At 51.0% G+C, this 21,603-nt stretch overlaps 1 protein-coding gene across 1 annotated transcript in view; it reads right to left on the bottom strand.

Moving 5' to 3' along the window:
* Positions 1 to 760: 760 nt before the first annotated feature.
* Positions 761 to 21,603, bottom strand: part of LOC149348519 (uncharacterized) — a 33,657-nt gene continuing 12,814 nt past the window's right edge. Inside the window, exons 3-12 of the mRNA XM_089541781.1 lie at positions 21,391 to 21,435; positions 19,502 to 19,530; positions 18,309 to 18,321; positions 16,713 to 16,883; positions 15,852 to 16,051; positions 9,469 to 9,563; positions 8,526 to 8,643; positions 2,994 to 3,140; positions 2,105 to 2,218; positions 761 to 916 (exon numbers count right to left, since the gene is read on the bottom strand). Coding sequence (XP_089397907.1) covers positions 761 to 916; positions 2,105 to 2,218; positions 2,994 to 3,140; positions 8,526 to 8,643; positions 9,469 to 9,563; positions 15,852 to 16,051; positions 16,713 to 16,883; positions 18,309 to 18,321; positions 19,502 to 19,530; positions 21,391 to 21,435 — 1,088 coding nt within the window. The remainder of the gene's footprint in view (positions 917 to 2,104; positions 2,219 to 2,993; positions 3,141 to 8,525; positions 8,644 to 9,468; positions 9,564 to 15,851; positions 16,052 to 16,712; positions 16,884 to 18,308; positions 18,322 to 19,501; positions 19,531 to 21,390; positions 21,436 to 21,603) is intronic.

Genomic DNA, 21,603 nt, shown 5'->3' on the forward strand with positions numbered 1-21,603 from the left:
GCTTAGATACTTTAAGAGGTTTTTTAATGGCATTTCGGAAAAGTGAAACCTTTTATTGGCGTCGTGTGTCGTCGCGTTTTCACCACTATGGGTTTTGCACACTGCGTTCGCGCGAAAGTCGTTTGCGCACACACGAACAGCGTTTGCAGAAGGAAACGTCTTAGTAATAGCACTCCGTGTTCCCGAAAAACTACGACTGTCTCGCAACAAGTAGCTCACCGCCCCATAATGCTTTGAGCGTCCATGGTGGCTGAAGTGCTGCGCCGCCAGCTTTCCCTCTAGGTAATAGTAAGAAACTATGTGGGAGGAGGTGGGATAAGGGTAGAGGGATGAGTAGACGACTTGCGCTGAGGCAAGTTACCACTTGAAGCGATTACATTGCGGCGGCAATGCTACTTACGCTGAAGCAGTAAACCTTTTCTTGTTGCAAATATATGTAACTTTTCTTTCTGTTTTGTTCTCTTGTGCTGTATTGAATTTTACTGTTAATGTACTTACCCCCCCTTCAATAATGCCTCTCAAGGCGCTGTAGGTACCTTGAATAACAGACAAGAATTGCTCAACGCATCTTTGCATGTTATGCAATATAATGCATGCAGGCAAGAGCGGAAGACAAAACTTTTATTCGCAGTAGATTTGCGTTGCCGCATTTGGAGGCCCTCATCGCTGCTCGGCCTACCCGAACAGCCCCAGACTCCCACAGGACAGTTCTTTCCGGACAGCGTGAGAGCCGCGGGAGGTGGTGGCGCTGCACTCGTCGTCACTCCACCCTCGTCTGTGGCATGGCCGTGACGAGTTTGCGGACGACGCGCAGCAGCGGCACGCTCTTCTTGGGGCAGACGTCCTCGAAGTCGTCCCGCTCCACGTCGTAGGCGGCGACGCAATAGCGGGGGAACTCGTGAGACAGCCGCCACAGCTGCAGGTGGGGACGCCCGACAGTTGCACGTCAGGCGGCGTTCAAGTGTAGACAGAGCAAAACACGTGGCTGGGAAAGCTGCTGCATAGCTTGTAGTAGATGAAGCGCAGCAAATGACGGCACTCGGTAGGGACGACGGGAACACGAAGCGCATGTCCCGTCGTTCCTTTTGTGTGCTGTCAATTGTTGCGCTATATCTACTGCAACATGGAGGGTTCGAGAAGAGCCTGATAATCCCGCTCATAGATCACGACTATCTTCTCGGTTAAATGGAATGCAGAAAGAAAGGAATCTCCAGATCCCCACTTAGTTCTGTCCTCCACCAATCGAGGCCTCCATGCCCACGCAAACGCCCGGCCTGGGTGTGTGCTGCCTATGTATTATCTTCTTTTGGTTTACCTTCTGCTGCCTTAGCAGACCACCTGTTAACATGTATATGCGTTAGATGTCCTGCTTAAACGAATTTCAGCTTCTAAAGTTTAGGTAAAATATAATTAAATTATTTAGTTCTTTCCTCCTGTTTCACCGCCACCACCAGCACACCGGAACGTAATTGTGTTTGTAAACTTCGAAGCAGAAGTGCTGATTCTGAGTCGCATACTGTCGTAATTTTTTTGGCCTCAGCAGTGTATGGTAACTCGATAGATGACGCATGGAGATAACTAAAAAGACAGAGGACGTTACACATGTAGTCATGGTAAAATTGGAGAGGACAGTTAAGCTCCGCCTTAAAGGTATGAAGCGATAGCGTAACGGGCAAATCTGATGAAGGTCATTCTCTAATTTACATTCATAGATTCCTGGGTGTCCCCTCACCCCTTATGGTGAAGTGGTGCAGTGGTTAAGCAACGCGCTACTGCTCTACGATTGCAGGTGCTCCCATCGATGGGACTTGTGCGACCCAGGTTGCACTTCCCGAGCATCCTCTTCCTACCAATCATTAACTTAACTGACACCTGCCACAGTGGGCAGTTTGCTCACAATATCCGGTGGGAAGGTTGTGATGATGCCTCAAGGTCACGTGACCTAGGTGCCACGCCTGCATCCTAGGTTGCTCTCTTGGAAGAACGTGCCTGAGCCGTGACCGTGATTTATTCCCTCACAACACCGACACCGCTTATTCTTAAGAACAGGGCCTTTAAATCAATCGCGTTAAAAGCTACCCGAGCGCTTTGTCCCAGTGCTTACCTTGTGGGTGACGGTCTGCTTGTTGTCGTATGCGTAATAGATGGTCCGGTTATCCCGGAATCGTGACACGGCCTTCCAGTCCACGCCTTTCTCCATGGACGTCTGCTGGCAGGGCTGCGAGAGAGAGTTTGTTGAAATGAGAACCTAAATATTATGACACAGGCAGATTTTCCTAGTCAGGTAATTGGAGACGCCAGTACTAACATTGAGCTTGAGGTTAAGATCTGACCATCGTCGATGTTGTCTCGCTTGTAGCTATGAACTAGTAAGAAGTTCAGGATAGTGATTGCGGCGCCTGAATCTTGATTAGGCCGTCTGCGACGGAAGTAAATGTGACGCAGCATCCATCTCCTGGCTGGTGATAAAGGCCTGAGGTCTTGCATTTACTCCAAGCAGTTTCCTAGCTAAGACGCTCCCAATCCAAAAAAAAAAAGAAAAAATGTAAACAACTAATTACCATTAGCCGTGACAATGCGATAGCATAAGAACCTCGTTGTGAGCTGCCATGCGGGGCCAGTACAAATGGACAAGAGGATTTCCCTATCTCCACCTTGCCGCCTGCTAACCGCCGCAGGTGGCAGGTCAGGGCTAGATCTTCCCTGCTCTAAGTTTCACACGTGACAGGGTTCTTCCCGTGGTATCCACCCTTTGGACTTGCTCCTCTAGAATAGGAGAAGGGATTTCCCTTCGTCCATTCTGCCACCTCCCATCCAAACTGTGGAAGGTCGCAGCTGGCGCATCCGTGTACCACCGATAAATTTGTGACACATTCGTGCACCAGCTGTGTCACCTGCCAGTTGTCAGGTGGCAAAGTGTGAAACCGCCGGTGGTTGTGAGTCAGGGGTTTCTGATGCTCTCGCAGGATAATAGGAAGGAACCGCCCTCGTACCTCCTTGAGGCCAGTGTAGGAGTAGCCCAGCATGGCGTTCTTCACGGGGCCCTTGCGCGCCTTGATGACGGCCATGGAGAGGGTGAAGCAGACGTTGTCGGCGTGCAGGTGGCGCCGCCACGGGTGCACCTGCCAGAGCCGCTGTCGCTGCATATGCATAGGACGTAGTGTTGGTTTACTGGGTCAACAGGTTTGATGTAGGCTTCAAGGATGCATTTCTGGGGGATCAGCATGAGTGTGCGCAGAAATAATTAACTGCAGCTTAGTACATAGCACACAGCAGCTGCCACAGTAGTTACATATATATTAGTGACTAACAGTTGCATCAAAGAAGAAACCACATGTGCACCGGTTTAATTAGCCTCATTCTATGATCCGTGGTTCCGCTGCTGAATGCAAAGATATCTAGGTAACGTCAACTTCGGTACCATAAAGTGCTAGACCAGAGCCTCCACGACAACGGCACATAGGGCAAGGGAGTGATACCACATAAAAAAGGCGATTGAAGCCTTGGTAACGGCGGTGAGTTCTTCTCACCGCCGTTACCACAAGGTTTTTCTACGCAACATGACAGCTGCACTCTTTACATAGAGGTCGCCACAACCCCAACAGGAGGATCAACTGCTTTTATAAGCCCGACACACCCTCAAATCTACGGCCGACAAACGTACTCTGCTGACACTTTATCATTTCTTTCTTTGGAACTGCAAGCAATATTAAATGCCATAGCAGCTTTACCTGACGACCCTCCTTATAACCAGGTGCACCTATGTACCCATTCCCAAGAAGCCGTGAAGCATCTAAAGAAAGTCCGCGGTACCCTTCGGGTTTCCCAGGCCATACATGCTGCTTGTAAATCTTACCCGGTGCCTATACGCATTCAGTGGGTTCAAGCTCGCACAGATGTCCACAGCATCGCACCTGACATCTCGTGAGACTGACACTCCACAAACTCCACCTGCCTCTTTGCCACCAGATCCACTTCTGACACATCTAACATCTTCAGCCTCCCTCAGTCAGCGTACACGTGCTCTTATTCCCCCGTGTACCTACCCCCTTCCCTCCAACCTATCACGGGTGGAGGAGGTCTCTCTGAGGCGGCTGCGTGTCGGAGTGGCCCTTACGCCTGCTGTTCGCAACCAGTGGAAAAGTGACAAGATTCCTGCGCCGCAAAAATGCCCTCACTGCGAGGCACCCGCTGCCGACACCAATGTCCACCACCTACTGTGGACATGTCCCGGAACTTCAATGGTGCGCGCTCGAGATCTTCAAGAGGCAGGACTGTCTGCAAACAATGACTCTAGTTTGAACGTGTGGTTAACTAAAAACATTTACGCCCGAAGCTTATGTTACTTTTTACACGCAACCGGGCTTCATGCATTTCTGTAACTTATTCTACCCTTCGTGACTAACACCACGTTTTATGCCGCGCGGCACACTCAGCGTCACAAATAAATAAATAAATAAGCCTTGTTTTTAATGTATTTATGCAGCTTCGACTTTGCCCGGTGGGCAGAGTCGCGCAGTTAATTTCCTAAGTGCCTACACACGTTTAGTTTTTTCTAATGCGGCCGATATTTTCTTAAGCTTTTGTAGCCGTGATGGATGGTATGATATGCGACATTTATCGTTCCAAAACAACACATGACACTGACGAACACCGTGGTGGAGGATTGCGACTAAATTTCGAAAGACAGGTATTATATAACATGCTCTGACTGCGCACAGCGCACAGGGCGTGGTAGCCGTAGTTAAAGTGGCCTACGTTACAGTGAAGGAGACTGTCGTGTCTAACATGAATGCACAATGACCTGGAACTTACGACTGTCACACTCCTGTAAGGGATCGGTAGCGTTCGCGAGGGTCATTGGAACGCGGCTGGGGGCACTCAAAGCGGAGCGTCTCCTTTCTTGGAACGCGGCCGCTCGCGAACGCGCCGGCAAGTATACGGGTGTCCCCCCACACGCGGTACCGCTTCGCACACGTGCTGGCACGGATGTGTATTTGTGTTTGTTCTATTTTTATTTTAGGGTGGAGGGAATGTTCTCTGCACGTACTGGCACGACCGTGCGTTTGTATTTGTGGAAAGGGCGTTTTGCCCTACGGAAGCTGGAGGGCTGGCCAGGCTCTCGATAAACCAATCATGTGAACATCGTAACATGATTGGAAGCCACCAAATGTGGGCCGAGCCTATAGGTCTTTAAAACCGGGCCCCGGAGCTGGAAGCGGGGTTCTGGGCTAAGGTGAGATGCTACGCATCTTCGGCAACGCCGAGTAGGGGCCTCCCCTAGTATTAGCCAGTTCCACCTTTTTGTTGTGTTGTATCTTTGTGCCGTTAATTTGTCTCTAGTGCCTGAACTTGTATCTATTCTAAATTGCTGTACATAAACTGTACATAAGTTTTCCCTTTATCCCTGCATCTCTACTCATCGAGAGACCGTCTCTGACGGGGCACCCCTGGTGCGAAGAAAGAAGCTTCAGTCTTCCAGTTGGAACAAACCGTCTCTGGCGGAGCACCCCTGGTGCAAGGGAAGAAAAGAACCTGTGAAACTTTACTGGCGCAGCCGACAGGATCCTGTGGCTATCGGAAGACGGCGCAGGAAGAAGGTTGAACGCAGGGAGAAAGGCGACGATCAGGCAACAGCAGCGTTCGAGAAAGAACCTGCGGAGAGACGGCGGCAAGGACGCAAGGACCACGGCAGAAGTCCAGCGACGCGGGACTGCATACGGTCCAGAAAAGCAGCGCGTCGATAACTTGACGGTCACCGGCGGCGGAGCAGCGGCGTGCGACAGCTCATCGCAGCGTCCGGGGAAAGTGGCGGTGGACTCCGACGCCAAGGAGCGGGCAATGCGGATCGACGCATCGAAACCGTGAGTTTCCTTGGTCGCATTGTTCACGTCCCTGTGTTCGAGCCGGTAGGACAGTTGAGGAGTACAGACGGTGGTATGGAGGGCTATCCATGCCGGCCCTCACTCGATGTGAGGTACCAGGTTGAGTTAGCGAAGGCGCGCTTAGCGGACCTTCAGGCTCAACTCGCGAAAGTGAATGGCGGAAAGGCGGTGCTTCGCGAGGAACAACCTCGGGATGTAAAGTATGTCTTGAAGGTTATAGAAGCAAGACGCCAGCAGGTAGAGCTGGAGATCTCTAAGATCAAGGAGAGCAGAAGAGCCAGTCAATCAGCCACGGAGAACTGCTCCGAGTCCCGAGAGATGAGGCCGCCTGTGCTGGAAGACAAAGACTTATCCTGCTCAAGCACAGGTGGAGGAAAGAGCAGTCAGGTCGCTGTAGGTAATCAGCCGATATGCGCGGACGCCTCTTTGTTGGGAAATGCCGCAGAGAGCGAAAACGAGATTTCTGAAGGAATCACAGCTTCGCCACTGCGGGCGGCTAGCAAAGAAAAAGAGCAGCCCAATTCTGATGGTCTAGGGCCAGTCGAGACCAAATTGTCCGAAACCAAGCAGGAGAGTGATCTAATTCCTGCAGGCTCTATGACTAAGGTTGTGACCTCCGACACGGAGCTAGTAACCGGTGAAAATCTGGCGTTGCTGCAAACACACACTGTGTCGGCCATAGGGCATGAAGTGCCCCGTAGCGTTCCTGGTGACAACAGCCCTACATCCGAGGCAGAGAGCGGAGGTGTGCCCGCTGGGCCGACCGGGCAGAGCGCCGCGCAGTTATCGAACGCACCCGGTGTGTGTCCGGCCAGGTCATTTGAGGACCCGGCAATGAGTGGCGACTTGCCGCAAGGCAAGCTCGGGTCAAGTGACTGCGAGGGAGCTCATGGAGCCTCGGAGTTAGACGATGCCACGAAGCCGGCAAATGCCTATCAAGCAGAGAACGGCAACGTCAGTGTTTGCCCGAGCAGGAACGGGGCAAATGGCTCGAAGAGAGGCAAAGTAGAGAGAGGCAGGTGCATGGTTTTCACGCTGAAAGTCGACGCGAGGAACAGTATGTTCCGTGCTAGAGGTCTGCATATCAAGTGTAGCAAGACTGACTGTACTGCTATATTTGGACGGGCCAGGGGCTATGCTCTTTACGCAGCACGCGTGTCGTACTGGTGCGCCGGAGAGAGAGTGCTCTCAAGTGCGTCGCATGGTCGGAGATTTTCACCTATCGATGACCAGGACGTTTTTGATCCTGGAGGGCACCGTCTTTTCAGTTCACGCCCCGTTGTGGCGCCAGCCTAATGAGTGAGTTACCGTTTAGGCGTTAATTGTGTTACTGACGACACATGGTGGCTCGAATGTACACAGGGACGCTCGGTGCGACTAAGGAGGCTCACGTGGGCATTGGGCGAGTGCTGTGAACGCTCCAGTCGCGAGTGTCTGTGTCTGTGTGCTCATTCGCGAGCAGGACGACGGCGTGCATGCTGGTGAACTGGGTGCAACGCACCAACTTGGACGCTGTGTTACGGCGCACGGCAGGCATGCCACTGTGTGTATTTTAGTGTGCAATTTGCCTATGTTTTCTTGGTGCCTTAAGCATTTTCCTTAATGTTGTGTTGTTGCCCATGTGCATTATTTTGCTTTTGGTTTTGTTTGTGCCAGTGCTAGTGTATCCGCGGCATGTCACCCACAGGGTGGTTTTGTGACCCGTACCGATCCCTTTGTTATAATTCTAAAAGTGGCATTTGAGCCCTTTGTAGAATCTTGGGAAGGGCGTGTAAGGGATCGGTAGCGTTCCCGAGGGTCATTGGAACGCGGCTGGGGGCACTCAAAGCGGAGCGTCTTCTTTCTTGGAACGCGGCCGCTCGCGAACGCGCCGGCAAGTATACGGGTGTCCCCCCACCCGCGGTACCGATTCGCACACGTGCTGGCACGGATGTGTATTTGTGTTTGTTCTATTTTTATTTTAGGGTGGAGGGAATGTTCTCTGCACGTACTGGCACGACCGTGCGTTTGTATTTGTGGAAAGGGCGTTTTGCCCTACGGAAGCTGGAGGGCTGGCCAGGCTCTCGATAAACCAATCATGTGAAAATCGTAACATGATTGGAAGCCACCAAATGTGGGCCGGGCCTTTAGGTCTTTAAAACCGGGCCCCGGAGCTGGAAGCGGGGTTCTGGGCTAAGGTGAGATGCTACGCATCTTCGGCAACGCCGAGTAGGGGCCTCCCCTAGTATTAGCCAGTTCCACCTTTTTGTTGTGTTGTATCTTTGTGCCGTTAATTTGTCTCTAGTGCCTGAACTTGTATCTATTGTAAATTGCTGTACATAAACTGTACATAAGTTTTTCCTTTATCCCTGCATCTCTACTCATCGAGAGACCGTCTGTGACGGGGCACCCCTGGTGCGAAGAAAGAAGCTTCAGTCTTCCAGTTGGAACAAACCGTCTCTGGCGGAGCACCCCTGGTGCAATGGAAGAAAAGAACCTGTGAAACTTTACTCTCCTTACGATATAACGTAAACACCCCATAGTATTTCACACGAAAATGGTCAGTTAGCAGCATCTTCGATCCCTACTCAACTTTGTCTTGCAAAGTATTTTTGTTTAATGGTCGCCGAGGGTACCTGCCGCAAAGGGCAGGCTACTCACCATGTACACATCCCTGGTGTGGGACCCGGCGAAGGGCTGGTACGGGTTTGGGAAGCGCCTGGTCTGCAGCCCCGGTAGCTGCACCACTTGGGTCTGCAGGACCAGGAACTGGGGCAGCCTGCGCACACGGACAGTCATTGCGGATTGTGTAGAGAGGAAAGAAATTGTTGGAACGAAACAATGTGAGCCACCTCTGTGCATAGTACGCAGTGGTCACATCGGCGAGTGAGATCCTGCTCTTGGCTGTACCTCTATCCCAGAAGGTGCATAACAAATACGTACAGCGAAACTGCGTGCGCAAGTAGACTCGTGCTCATAATAGCCTCTGCGTTCAGCTTAGACGTGTGTGTAGAGTTTTCTGAATGGGAAAGCGCAAATGTTTTTGATAGCAGTGCTCAGCCTTTAGAAGACGCTTTCAACAACGCGATTCAGGCTATCCTGAAATAAAATACTGCTTAGAGAATGCATAGTTTCTTAAGCGAATTCACGATGGCGCAGTCTGGTGAATGAAATGCGAATGACTATTCTGTTTGTCATACCAGTCACCACTAAAATACCGCGGAAAGCATCGTTTTGCAGCGATCTTTCTCTGGGTTATACTGTCCTGGTAATCAGTTCTGGGCTTAGAGGAGGATACTTGCTTTATATGACATCACTAGACAGAGTGTACAGCAAGCCTATTCACAAGATGGCCAAAATCACAGTTTGAGCCGGGTAAGCGCTACACTTCTGACCTGCTGAGCGCTGTCTGCAGTACAAATTAACCCGCATTCTCTCTTGTGTGCATAGAACTTGACTGCAAGGGCTTTGTTTCGTTAGTAACGGCAAGGGCCTCTGCAATGCTCAACCATACAGCAGCTTGGTTTAGAATGTACTGTACCAAAATGTAATGGGCGCAGTTTTAAGGATCCAGAACGACTATGCGGCAGAATGAGCCACTTGCCTGGCCAGCCGCTCGAAGAGTCCCCTGGTGAGGTCTACAATCCTCTCCACTCTTACGATGAGGCTGGCGTTGTTCTTCATCCGCTGCACGAAGGCCTGCGACACACGCGACGCAAGTTAGTGAAACACGATCTCTGACGACAAGACTGCAATAATGAAAGATACTGTAGATTGCAGACTACTGAGGGAGCTACACTTGAAAGCGCCACGTTATCGGCGCCAATGAAAACAGGAGGTATGGGGTAAATAGATCACCCGCGCAGGATATAATAGCAGACAAAAAAAGACATATTTCTCTAATGGAGACTTGGGGGCACCTCCTGGCTTTGCATATCACCGCGCCTTCATGCATGTCGGGACAATAACAGTGGCATGCAGTGTACAAGACTGAGCGCCACTTGATCAGAGGGTTCAGCTATTTGATTACACTGTAAAGAGGAAGACGCTTAGCAGACGGAGGAACAGAACCGATGCGCGGCGCGAGGCGAGAAGAAGACGATCGGCAGCTGAAGCAGCAGAACCGACGCGCGGCAAAAGCATCAACTGTTCCGGGACCGGACCTGCCCTTGCCCGCTCTAACCGGCCTTAACAACCAGTCATCTCTTGCCAATAAAGGCCGCTACATCTTGGTGGAGGCTGCGGGATTCCGTCCTGGAGCTACGTAACCGTACCATCACTACCCCCATGCCTGCCAACGCCAACCAGCCAGCCAGCTCCTCGCCGGCACCCGTTGCTTGCCATGGTGCGCTCCGCCAGCGCGACCCTGCCGTCTTCAGCGGCACGGACGATCACGACGTGGAGGATTGGTTGTCCTCTTACGACAGGGTGAGCGCTCATAACCGTTGGGACGACACTATGAAACTCACCAACGTCATCTTCTACCTAACCGGCGTCGCCCACCTTTGGTTCCAAAACCACGAATCGGACTTCACCACCTGGACCGAATTTAAAACCAGCTTCGCCGACATCTTCGGCCGTCCGGCAGTACGCAAACTTCGCGCCGAGCAGCGTCTTCGCGTTCGCGCACAGCAGAGTGGTGAATCATACACCAGCTACATAGAAGATGTCATCAATCTCTGCAAGCGCGTCAATGCGTCCATGGCGGAGGCCGAAAAAGTTAAACACGTCCTGAAAGGAATCGAAGACGACGCTTTCAATATGCTTGTGGGCAAAAACGTCACATCTGTCACCGATATATTCGACCACTGCCAAAGCTACGACGAGCTCCGCCGACAGCGCGTTTTCACTCGGCAGCCCTCTGCTCAGACCGACACAGTAACTAGCCTGAGCATGACGACTGAGGACAGCTCGCTACTGCTCCAGATCAAGCAGTTTGTCCGTGAGGAGGTTGCGCGACAGCTTTCGCTTCTTCCTACCGTTCCGAGTCCATCTAACCTAACTCCGACACTCCAGCACGTGATCCGGGAGCAAGTGTCCGAGGCCCTGCCGCCGGTTTCCTCCCAGTCTCCCGTCGCTGCGCCACTAACCTACGCCGAAGCAGTCAGGCGTCCCCGCCCAGACACATTCGTGTCGTACCAACATCCACCGCAGTCGACCCCATTTCGTCCTGCCCGGCCACCACTGCAACGTGTCCGTCCATGGCGCACACCAGACAACCTACCCATTTGTTATGCCTGCGGCATTCTTGGCCACGTGATGCGTCACTGCCGCCGCCAAGTTTCGTCCCCTGCTGCGGATACCGACCCTCGAGGTTACGCCTACGCCCCTCCCCAGCCTTTTCACCGCACTTCGCCTTCTGAGCCCACTGGTTCCTCCGATTACAGCCGCTCTATTCGCCGCCGTTCTCCATCTCCGCGTCGCCGCTCGGTTTCCCCGATGCGCCGTCGTCCCTCTTCCCCTTCGGAAAACTAGTGCCCGCAGTTCCGGAGGCAAAAACTGCGTGCTCGTCGCCAAGCTCAAGACCTCGACTTTCTCCGGCCAATCTGATCACCGTTTCTGTGGAGGGCACCGATGCTTTCGCGCTTGTTGACACCGGTGCTGCTGTATCTGTACTCAGTGCAAAATTGTGCCGCCAGTTACGAAAAGTGATGACTCCGCTATCTGGTTTTATGCTTCGCGCCGCTAATTCGCAAATTATCGCGCCTTTGGGGGCCTGTACAGCTCGAGTTACTATTCAGGACGTTCTGTACGTTGTTGAATTCATCGTCTTCGCATCGCCGTCTCACGACGTCATCTTAGGCTGGGACTTTCTCTCGCGACATGAAGCTGTCATCGACTGCACTCGTTCCGAAGTCGCCCTTCTTCCATTCGGCGACGCATCGGTGAGCACTTCCACTAACCCGTGCTCCAAGTTGACTGTGGCTGATGACGTCGTGATCCCGCCGTGCTCTGCTGTGCTCGTCTCTGTTCATTGCCACTCTGCATCCAACGGCCCTGTCATCTTCCTCCCGTCCGACTCCTTCGCTTCTCGTCACTGTCTACCCCTGCCATTCGCTGTCCTTACCGTCTCAGCCGGCTGCAGCGCCTTGCCCCTGACGAATCCATTCCTGTGCCCCTCTAATCTTCTTCGCGGTGAATGCCTGGGACGTGTCCAGCCTTTCGCCTCCATCGTCGCCTGGGACCCTTATGAGGATGACCCCTGCCGCATGCAAGTGTCTTCACTTACTTCTTCCCCATCGTCTCCTGATCCCGCTCCCGAAGCCGTCTTTGAGCGCCCAATCGACGCGAATCTTTCGCCACCGCAGAAGACCCAGCTTGAGGCCCTGCTAAATAAGTTTCGGTCATCGTTTGACTTCTCCAACCAGCGTTTGGGCCGCACCTCAGCTGTTACCCATAGGATCGACACTGGCGCCCATGCACCGTTGCGCCAACGCCCATATCGCGTCTCGGCCACCGAACGCCAAGTTATCGACGCCCAGGTAAATGACATGCTACAGAGGGGCGTCATACAAGCATCGCACAGTCCTTGGGCTTCCCCCGTCGTCCTTGTCACCAAAAAAGATGGATCTATCCGCTTTTGGGTTGACTACCGGCGCCTGAACAAAATTACCCGCAAAGACGTCTACCCGCTGCCCCGCATTGATGACGCACTTGACTGCTTGCAGGGAGCTGAATTCTTTTCTTCTCTAGATCTACGTTCGGGTTATTGGCAAGTCCCGATGGCCGACGCTGACCGCTCCAAGACAGCCTTTGTGACGCCTGACGGGCTCTATGAATTCAACGTTATGCCCTTCGGACTATGCAATGCCCCTGCCACTTTTGAGTGGATGATGGACACGATACTGCGCGGCCTGAAATGGAAAACATGCTTATGTTACTTGGACGATATCGTTGTTTTCTCCCCAGATTTCCAGACGCACCTCGTTCGCCTGGAGCAAGTTTTGGGATGCCTCGCGGCAGCCGGGCTTCAACTCAATTTAAAGAAATGTCGCTTCGCTGCTCGTCAGTTGACGATTTTGGGCCACGTCGTGTCGAAACAGGGTGTCCTTCCTGACCCAGCAAAGCTTCGTGCTGTCTCTGAGTTTCCGAAGCCCTCTACGATGAAGGAACTTCGCAGTTTCATCGGCTTATGTTCTTACTTCCGGCGCTTTATCCGAAATTTCGCTTGCATCATCGCACCTCTGACTGCACTTCTTCGTGGCAGTAGCGACCTATCAAGCTGGAGTCCTGCCTGTGACGACGCGTTCATCACGTTGCGCCGTCTACTTACCTCTCCGCCCATACTGCGCTACTTTGACCCTGCTTCTCCAACTGAAATTCACACAGATGCCAGTGGCGTTGGTATCGGTGCTGTTCTTGCTCAACGGAAACCGGGGTATGTGGATTATGTTGTTGCATACGCGAGCCGCACCCTGACGAAGCCAGAGCAAAACTACTCAGTAACTGAAAAAGAGTGCTTGGCGATCGTTTGGGCGATCGCGAAATTTCAGCCTTACGTGTACGGACGGCCTTTCGCGGTCGTCACGGACCACCATTCCCTATGTTGGCTGTCCTCCCTAAAAGACCCAAATGGCCGCCTCGCCCGATGGGCCTTACGCCTTCAAGAGTACGATATTCGTGTGATCTATCGCTCTGGCAGGAAGCATAACGACGCCGACGCTCTCTCTCGTTCACCTCTAGCCAATGAACGTGCCTCTCCTCCCGCCATCGACTGCGCCTCCTTGTCATTGGACGATATGCCCAACGAGCAGTCCAAGGACCCTTGGATCACTTCTCTTGTACGTTATCTTTGAGACCGTTCTGTCGTGCCGGTACCGCGCGCAATCCGCCGTCAGGCTGCCCACTTCACTGTTTATGATGGGATTTTGTACCGCCGAAATTACCTCTCTGATGGGCGCAAATGGCTCCTAGTGATCCCTGGACATTTACGCTCAGAAATATGCGCAGCCTTTCATAGCGACCCGCAAGCTGGCCACGGCGGTGCTTTTAAGACCTACAACCGGCTTCGCCTCCGCTATTACTGGCGCGGCATGTATAACTACGTACGAAAATTCGTCTGTTCCTGCCCAGATTGCCAGCGCCGCAAGCTCGCTCATCACAATTCGACCGGCCCTATGCAGCCTTTGTCTTGCCCATCCAGGCCATTTGACCGAGTTGGCATTGACCTGTATGGACCACTTCCCTACACTACTGCAGGAAACCACTGGGTCATCGTCGCTGTAGACCACCTGACACGGTACACCGAAACAGCCGCCCTCCCAGCTGCTACGGCGCGGGATGTTGCAGCCTTCCTCTTGCACCATTTCATACTTCGGCACGGAGCCCCGCGTGAACTGTTGAGCGACCGTGGGCGGGTGTTTCTGTCAGACGTAGTTTCATCTCTTCTGCAGCAATGCAACATTACTCGCCGCACCACTACTGCCTATCATCCCCAGACGAACGGCTTGACAGAACGTTTCAATCGAACATTAGGTGACATGTTGTCAATGTACGTCGCGGCAGACCATTCTAACTGGGACGTCGTCCTCCCCTTCGTCACATATGCCTACAACACCGCTACGCAGAGCACTACTGGTTTCTCACCATTCTTCCTTCTATACGGCCGTGAACCATCCTCGCCGCTCGACACTATTCTTCCGTACCATCCTGATTCGTCGGAATCCACAACCGTATCTGAAGCCTCCAGACACGCTGAAGAGTGCCGCCAGCTCGCCCGGTCATTCACGTCTGACGACCAAGGGCGCCAGAAATACCGTTTCGACCACTCCCATGGCACAGACACTTTTCAGCCCCAATCCCTTGTTTGGCTCCGTGTGCCTTCTGCTGCCCCAGGTCTCTCTACCAAGTTGCTGCCAAAATACCACGGACCCTACCGTGTCCTTGAGCGCACTTCTCCCGTCACTTACATCGTTGAGCCCGTGACGCCATCACCCGATCTCCGACGACGTGGGCGCGAGACCGTTCACGTTTCGCGTTTGAAGCCGTATTACGACCCCTGCGTCCTGTTGACTCCCTAAATCGCCAGGATGGCTCTTTTTCCCCCGGGGGCAAATGTAAAGAGGAAGATGCTTAGCAGACGGAGCAATAGAACCGATGCGCGGCGCGAGGCGAGAAGAAGACGATCGGCAGCTGAAGCAGCAGAACCGACGCGCGGCAAAAGCATCAACTGTTCCGGGACCGGACCTGCCCTTGCCCGCTCTAACCGGCCTTAACAACCAGTCATCTCTTGCCAATAAAGGCCGCTACAACACAAAAACTCCGGCACAAGAAAACAGTCATCATAAGCTTTCTCACTGCTTGTGGTAGCAGCGGTCATCAGCGTCTATTTAGTTTAGCTGTGTACAGGCCGCCAGCTGTATCTGCAGGTTTACAAACGTCCAGAGGTACGTAAAGAAATTGAAGCCTCCTTGTGATTCTTATTGCTGTCAGGAATCCGGTCCCTGAATGTCAGAGAACGCTACGCCTCCTGCGCGCTATTGTGTCGAATCGCTTCCCTTCCTCCCCTTTAGTAAGCCATTCGACTCACAAAATGTTCGCCAGGATGTGGGCATACACGAATTCAGCTTAGAGTTTAAATTGTAAAAATTTTACGCGTTCTAGAATGCTTTAAAAGGCCTTTCGAGCGGTTATTTTAACACCCCCCCCCCCCCCCCCCTCCCCATCGTGTGTAGCAGAAGCCTGCCGTTAGCGGGTTCTCAAAAATAGACCTCCGGTTGGCGAGGTATAAGCACGAGAAGACAGGGTAGGGAACTTTTTAGTTCTAAAGCACGGTATGCTGCCTTATCGAAAGCACAATATTAAGGGTATTGCACGCGCAACTGTAGCTTTCAGAACGTTACGTTGTGAGGAAAATTTGACGCAACGGAAACAGAAGATTTAACAGAAGCTTTGTTTAGGGCCGCTTCAATCTCGACTCCCTCTGCCCTCGAACGTCAGTTGCTTTCGCCAGACCCACATTGCGCTGCCAGTTAGTTCCCGGCGCACCTGGCAGAAGCGGATGAACTTGGTGCTCTCGAGGTGGCTGCCCATGACCAGCTCGACACCACGCAGCTTGAAGTAGCGCAGGTAGACGACCAGTGCGTGCAGGACGTCCCCCTCGTTCCAGTAGGCGGCCTTCCACCGGAACGACAGGAACCGCTCGCGATTTTTCTTCAGGCCGCTGAACACACTGTAGCCGTCGCGGTCTGCGAGGTCGGGGCATCCGTCTGTATTTGCCATTTGGCTTCTCAAAGAGGCAATCGCTCAAAGGCTACCCCACATAGCCCGTAGAGTCCACCAAGCTAGCCAACGCGTTCTTCGGTAGGTTGGTCTACTTCAACGGGGCTTACAGCATGCCCATGGTTATATTCCCGTCTTAACATGGCCCCCGCTGAGCGGTCTGTCCTGGAGAGTGCAGAAGCACTTGAGCTAACGATGAAGAGCCGAGGAAATAGATATATGTAAAAGAAGCACTGCAAAGCACTGGTTAACACTGGTGACAGCACCTCTTTTAATGGGCGACTGGGTAATGTGCCCAAACGTAATTATGCCTGCTTGGCCGGCCTAGACTCTGAGAAAAGGGTGTAGGAAGGACGTTGCTTGAGAGCTAATTTCACTGGCGTCACTGGCGTCGCAGGCGGTTTCTACCAATACTAGATGGGTAAAATACTGAATCGAGGAAAATTCCTTTTAAAATATAAACAATTTGTGCAAGTTCGAACCTCACTGATCTACACCTCGGAATGAATATATTTAAGGAAAAGGTGAGTGCATTTAAGTAAAACTATTGGCGTTGTTCTCAAACTTCTAATCAGAGATTCAGAGTACCCGTGGACTGTTAATGATGCAGTAGCCGAGGCCCTTTACCTTGGATGTTGACGTATGGCTTCCCGCTGTTCTCAGTGCGCTCGATGGCCATCGGTCCGGTGTAGATGACGTGTGTGCAGTGGGTGTCCAGGGCCTCCCCCAGCCCTGGGGCTCCCCGACCGTTGGTGGCGCACAGCAGCACGTTGGGCGTCACCTTGATCGGGGAGTCGTCTGCCATCGCAGAGGAACGTAAAAAGATGCGTTGGTTAAGCTTGTGGCTTGACACGATTAATTAATCGAAAAGCAATTTTTCGAATCAATACTGAGGGTAAAGCATAGGCCTAGCATCGATAGGACGAAACAGTGTTTCCTGTTGACACTTTAGCTCCCCGGGTCACGAGCTAATCTGTAGTCGGCCACGAAGGGCTGTTGAGAGGGTGCCGCGTCCGCAATGAAAAATACGCGCCACTAATTGGTACAGCAAATGTATATGTATTTTAAACGCACGCCATAGCCGATGTAGACTAACAGTAACTAGTACATCACCGACGTACAGTTATTCCACCGTTAACCACCTGCTGCTAAATGCTTGTGACGTCACGCCAGGTGCGGACAAAGACCGGACTGCCCATTCCAGAAAGCAGATATAGAACAGCTTCTAGCCAAAAAACTGTGCTCGGGACATCTTTAAATCTTCGGCTATCGTAGTGTATTTACTGCCTGGAGCACAACTACAAAACAGCACCAGCGCAGCGCGAAGGCCGTGGATACAGATACCAGTGGCCCTTGAGCTCTGCGGAGCCTCCAGATATCACTGGAAATGGTCTGTTCGTATTTAGCTACATTTAATTCTTACTGTTCTGCGAATAGTTTGCACTCGTGTACATATATATATCAATACATCATATACATTACTAAGGCGAAACAGCGCTAAGCACCTCGTCCTAATGCCTGTGATCTGTTTTGCATTCTTATGTCAAACTGAACAGCTCAAGTGTGTGTTGTATTTATAACGCTGCATACTCGGCTGCTGATAATTCCGATGCCACTAAGGCTTTCTTGGCCTCAGCACAGATAACAGCGGTGCCGTTGTTTATGTACAACCATGTCACATGCTTTTTTTTAATTGGGGCGCACTCTGGAGGAGTCCGATTACAAAAGGCCACAATTTCAAACGCACCCACCATGCCATCAAAGTTCATGACTTGTAGCGGAGGAAAGTAAGGAAATGGGGACTACAAATGATGTCGTTGGTCTCTCAGTTCGTCTATTCGCTACCGGGGGCTAAACATATAGTCACTGAGCCGTCGCGGTGGCTCAGTGGTTATGGCGCTCGGCTGGTGACCCGAAGGACGCGGTTTCGATACCGGTCGCGGCGGTCGAATTTCGATGGAGGTGAAATTCGAGGTGAAATGCAATGACTGTCCTACGCCATTGCATGTTAAAGAATCCCCAATGTGCTCGAAATTTCCGGAGCTCTTCACTTCATCCCACACTTTGTCTTTTCACTGAACAGATTGCGTCTCCAGAAACTAACGATCGTCGTTACTCCCAGAACAACGAAAAAATCACTTAGAGTGTGTAGTTCAGGACGGTTTTGTTTATCGGGCATTAAGCACGTATCTGTGCCCAGAAACCTGAGGTAAAAGCACTTACAGTAGGTCACCCACTTGCTTCCGTGCCTTGGCGCATCTGCAATTGTGCGGAGAAGATGAAAAATTCATGTGTAAACAATGGTGACTCTTGTAACAACTAAAACAACCAAAGACGAGTTGCTTGATGAAGCGTGACCAAATTACTGCAGCAAGCCTCAAGGAAATGAATAGGGCTAGGAAAAGTGGAGTTAACGGAACAACTTTTGCGCTTGATACGTCACAAGCATTACCAGTGCATTGTAGTACCCACTCTGTGCTGGCTGAGCGAGATTACCAGGTTCGAGTCTCAAGATTTCAGTCATTTAAGAAACAAGATCATCTGTATTGCAGTTCATTTAACCCTGAACTCTGAAACACAACAATACTCCCCAAGTACAATACCCGTTGACATGTGCATTCTTATCGCTTATTCCTGACACTAATGCTGGTTTGGTTATTCACTTTGTTATTCAGCAATCAACGACGGCAGCTGCCAACGGTTCTTTCTTCGCTGCTTCAAAAAGAGGAAGAAGCGCCCGACAACTGAGAGTGCTTATGAACAGAGATGTAGCCGGGCGTTAATACACCCATAGTCAAGTCATTGAGATCATGGATCATAATGTGAAATAACCAAATGGATTCATATTGAAGCTCACGCAAAAATTTCAGCAAAATCCTAAGCACAACACTCTTCACAGTGTCCTTGCGATGAGTTTCTATACTACTATCTCCACCACGCCTGTAGTGGCTTAATTTTTTTTTTGAAATTCATAACATAAATGATATGTTTTCTTGCCTTCTTATGCAGCGTTCACCCACGTTATATTTATGACATGCTAGCTAGAATGGTTGTACCACGGCTGAAATCAACATGTGGCAATTATCTCGCTTACGAAGGCGCTATGCACAAAACGCAAAAATGGACGGGAAATGTACAGTTGAAGGCGGAAGGAGGACAAAAGTATTTAGAAAATTTGGTGGCATTGGCCGATCGACGGCGGGTGCGACAAACGGATAGAACTGACAAATCAATGGCAGAGGTGACAGCCACACAAGAACTCTGGTTGTTAATGTTGAATAGGTTGGCATGAAGCTTAACTCGGTTCGTAAGCCTTAGAAAACAAAACCGAGTCGCGAATTATAAAACAGCACACTGGGGCCAGGAAGTTAAATGCATCAATTTTAAATTATTTTTATCATTCATGCTGCACTAACGTATGTTGGCGGGCTAGTTGGTTTAGCGTTTTTGAGAAAGACATGGCGCAAATCTAAGCCATGTCTTGAACAACAAGCGCTGCCTTGTTTTCATTTCAATTTACCTGTGTTCACCTCCTCTTCCATTTCTCTATGAGCTGAAATGAGAAGAAAATGTCATTTATTTCACAGCTTCTAAATTCAAGCAACACGGAATATAGTCTGATGGGGGATTTGCTATAGTTCTAAGCTGGGCGTCCTGTGGCATACTGCGTCACTTGAACTGTGACGTGGCGATACATCTATAGATAATTTTCCATATACACGGATGAACAGAAAATAGGTACAGATTAGACTAAATTCTCTAGATTTAGTTTCATTTAAAGCTATGCTCCAGGCAAAACAACCCATCCGAAGAGACAGAACAGGACATGCAATAAGTTCCTGATCCTACTTTCCGAACGCTGGAGTTCGAGGCGATCAGTTTGTACTGCCACGGTGAAGTCAGACTAAGGAGTCATAAGAAGCAGAGCGATATCGGCGTCGTTATTTCTGCAAAACCAAAGAAGTTCTCTTCACTGAATTGCCGCCGCGGTGGCTCAGTGGTTATGGTGCTCGGCTGCTAACCCGAAAGACGCGGGTTCGATTCCGGCCGCGGCGGTCGAATTTCTTTGGAGGAGAAATTCTAGAGGCCCGTGTACTGTGCGATGTCAGTGCACGTTAAAGAACCCCAGGTGGTCGAAATTTCCGGAGCCCTCCACTACGGCGTCTCTCATAGCCTTAGTCGCTTTGGGACGTTAAACCCCATAAAACCAAATCTTCACTGAATTAATTTCAAGAGGCCGGCGGTGGCAGACCTTTTCATTAAAGGGACACTGAGGAGAAATTGAAGTTGACTTGCATCGACAGAATACTAGCTCCTGATTACAAAAACGCCATTCATATTGACAACAAAGCTCCTGTAACATAGAAAAGAGCAAGAACCAAAATACAGGTATCGCCGCCACAGGCCAAACTCGCAAGTACAAGCTTCATGGCGTCATAGGACAAAACAGTGTTGCTAGAACCAATAGTTCTAGCAACACTAGGACACGAGAAGCTACGAACCACTGAGGCGCAGCAAATGCATGCGCAAATCTCCTTGACGTCGCCAGATGGCGCCACGTACCCGATAGCTACGCGCGCTCCTGCAGCGCCGGGACCAATCAGCGCTTGCTCTCAGCGGTATGGGGGCTCCCGGTATTCCGCTAACGGTAACAAGGTACACGGTATGCTAAAGGCATCTATTTGCGAGAACTTCGTTGAGGACTTCGACAACGGGATCCATTGTAACGCTGGCAAAACGCCGGTGCAAATGTAAACGAAGCGACGGCCGCAATAGCCGATAAATGCCTTCAACGTGCGTCCGGCGGTAGCTTTCTTTTCGGCTGCTGCTGGGCCGCACTGCTGGCCGCCAGAAATCACGGAGTCTGCGTTACGTCATGTGAATGTCATGTTTCACGTCACTTAGTTCTGTGTCGTCATAGCAGAATCCCAAGTTTGAATCAGAGCGGCGGGAAAAACTATTTCAACTTCGAATCCAAATTTCTTAGAAATAAATGCATCTTTCGCTGCCGGCCAAGTGGCAACAAAGCCATGAAATGCCGAACTATCGGATTTTGCTATAAAAAAAATATTAATAGAGCTCTCCTCAGTGTCCCTTTAAGGAATAAAGTTGCAACGCGCAAACTACTACACTGAAGTTATTCCAGATACTCAGAAGGTATAAGAAAATACGATGTGATGGCTTCTACATTCAAGCAGTAATCTACTACGGCGGAAAATTTGTCAGGCTTTCTCTACGAGTTTTTCTTTTTTTTTTCAAAAGTAAAGGGGAGTAAGCGTTAACCTTTCTACGCAGAACTTACTGAGTGGAGCATCTGGCGAGGCAGGTTTCGCGAAGCGAAGAGGCGGTGCTGGAAAAAAAAAGAGCGCAAGATATATTTTTGCATATAATAGAGCGTGGTGTTTCCACGTTGAAAGGTCTTGAGCTTTCGGGTGAGACTCGTTCAAGGCGCTTTGTGAAAACGGCAAGGATGGCTATGTTCGTCACAACTGATTAAAGCACACCAGAAGTTACCAAA

This window comes from Amblyomma mixtum, chromosome 4, assembly GCF_055824585.1.
Source record: "Amblyomma mixtum isolate Tamu chromosome 4, ASM5582458v1, whole genome shotgun sequence".
NCBI lineage: Eukaryota > Metazoa > Arthropoda > Arachnida > Ixodida > Ixodidae > Amblyomma > Amblyomma mixtum.